Source organism: Daktulosphaira vitifoliae, unplaced genomic scaffold (genome assembly GCF_025091365.1).
Source record: "Daktulosphaira vitifoliae isolate Bord-2020 unplaced genomic scaffold, ASM2509136v1 Scaffold_1277, whole genome shotgun sequence".
Classification (NCBI taxonomy): Eukaryota; Metazoa; Arthropoda; class Insecta; order Hemiptera; family Phylloxeridae; genus Daktulosphaira; species Daktulosphaira vitifoliae.
In genome coordinates, this window is record NW_026100837.1 from 1 (window position 1) to 2,333 (window position 2,333).

At 36.0% G+C, this 2,333-nt stretch overlaps 1 protein-coding gene across 1 annotated transcript; it reads right to left on the reverse strand.

Annotated features, from left to right (window-relative positions):
- Positions 1–599: 599 nt before the first annotated feature.
- LOC126909786 (uncharacterized) lies at positions 600–2,132 on the reverse strand. The gene has a single exon (XM_050692213.1). The coding sequence runs from the start codon at positions 2,060–2,062 to the stop codon at positions 878–880; it is 1,185 nt and encodes a 394-aa protein (XP_050548170.1). The 5' UTR covers positions 2,063–2,132; the 3' UTR covers positions 600–877.
- Positions 2,133–2,333: the final 201 nt, after the last annotated feature.

Below are 2,333 nucleotides of genomic sequence, written 5' to 3' on the forward strand. Positions count from 1 at the left end.
GTCACCACATAGTATTGTTTTATGCTGTACGAAGAGCTAATTATTAATAAAAGTGAAAGTTTTAGTGTATCTATGAATTCATTAATGAAGCATTTCCATTATGTATTTTAAAAACGTCATCTACTGTACAATTGGAATACCGTTAAACCTGTTGTTATAGTACTGTTTAATCGTTTTGTATACATAAACACTACTGAGTCCTGTAATAAATATTTTTAATGATAACTTGGAATATTTCTTTTATGTTGACAGCCAAAAATCCTCCTCCTGCTTGCTTACAGATACCTATGCCATACATACCTGCCACTGACATGTGCATAAAAATGTTTGACATTTATACGCCTGGCAAAAACTTACACATGTGCATCAATTTCCTCACACGTATCGAACACGCCGAAATATTTGTACTAGAATTCGATTGTATTCAATTTGGTAGAGACGGCGTGAGTATACAAAAATTCAATTCAACTACATCCACATCGAGTACAACTCAAACTACGGTATCGTATGATTCGACAGTACCAGACTTAAATATAGACCTTATGGAGTATAACAATACATTGAACGAAAATTTGTAGACAAAATAAGATACATGATACTTTTATAAAAACTAATTAATATATATTTTATATACACGTATGTAATAAACGCAATCAATATGAGCTACAGGAAATAATAAATAATAAATATAAATGAGCGTTTTATAACGTACTTTCAATGCGATTTTTCATAGAATAATTATTTTTTTATTCCAAATAAATTCATTTCAATAAATAAATAAATTAACTTTAACATTACTTATATACACCTAAGCGTCCTTGAAGAAACGCTGTAGATTTTTGTTGAGTAAACAATGAGCAATAATTTTTCATAGTGGTCATACTTTCTTCATGAAATGTATAGCCGTTTCATCTGGATCTGAAGAAGACAATCTCATCCGTCTGTGAGATCGACCTCTTCTATCATTAGGTACTATGGCTATTGGCGTTAATTCTTTAAGACTTCTAAACGATTCGTCATCGTCATCATCCTCTTCCGTTTCATCATCATCATCATCATCATTTTCCTGACCTTTAACAGCCGGTGTAACACTGCTTGAAGCAACAGCTGCTGTTGTGGCTTCAGTAACGGTTACAACGGTTTTATTCGTTACTGTCCCCGTGCTAGTGGTTTGGTTTTTTTCGGTATCGGAAATACCAACAACGTCAGCGGCCGAATCAATAATATCTGACACTATGTCGTCGTCATCTTCATCGTCATCATCCTCGTCATCATCATAGTCTTTATCCTTTTTATTTGTAGTTGCCGATGTGGACGCAGATACTTGAACACTATTAGGAATCGTTTCGACACGATCTGTGGGGTTTTCATCTAGTGACGCTAAAGTAGACGTCTCTGAATCTTGTACAACGCTAACGGTGTATGAAGTTGATGTAACAGACTCAACACTCACTTGTTTTTCAGTTTGTTGACTAGTCGAATAAGCTGCTGTTGTTGCTTTAGTTTTGACGGTAACAGGCTTAACTGTAGAAGGTTTTACATTTTCCACTACATCATCTTCTTCTGCTGCTGCGGCACCACCTCCAAACAAGCTACTTAAAAAGTCTGAACTTAAAGCGCTGAATCCAGTATAACCAGTCGAGTCTACGTCATTTTCGGATTCTTCTTCAGCCACATCATCATCATCATCTTCTTCTTCGTCGGCAGCACCCAAACCGTAGTCATCGTCATCGTCATCATCGTCGTCATCTTCGTCGTCATCTTCGTCGTCTTCATCCTCACCTTGAGCCAACGAAGGTAACGGTTGGCCGGGCTCTACCTTCATTCCTTGAGGTCCAAAACGGAAACATGATACTCTCAATGCTGCCTCGACGTCGTCCAAAGCCCTCAATTCAAGTCCCAAACAAGCTCTAAATTGATCCCCGTCGCGTGATATCCCGTAAACTCGACCGCAAAACTTTGAAACACCACCAGGCAGGTTCATACACACGGGTTTAGGCTTTCTCCCGGATATAGTAGTATTACGTAATACTCTGTCACCGAAGCTCATCGTCACTGCCATTTTATCACCTTTCAAATACTTAAGAGTCGCGCAACCTGTAACAAGAATCAATGACACATTCTCCTATGACTAACAAAGTTCCATGTAATTTTGGACAGACAGTTAAAATATACATACGTAAATACCTCAATGATATAATATAAATCAATTTTCCAAAATAATAATTTTTCAAATTTTAATGATATTTAGTGATCAAACAAAACCTATCTTTTTTCAGTATTAAAGTTAATTTATATTATATGACTAGTTTAAAAATTTAGTTAAAAATAAT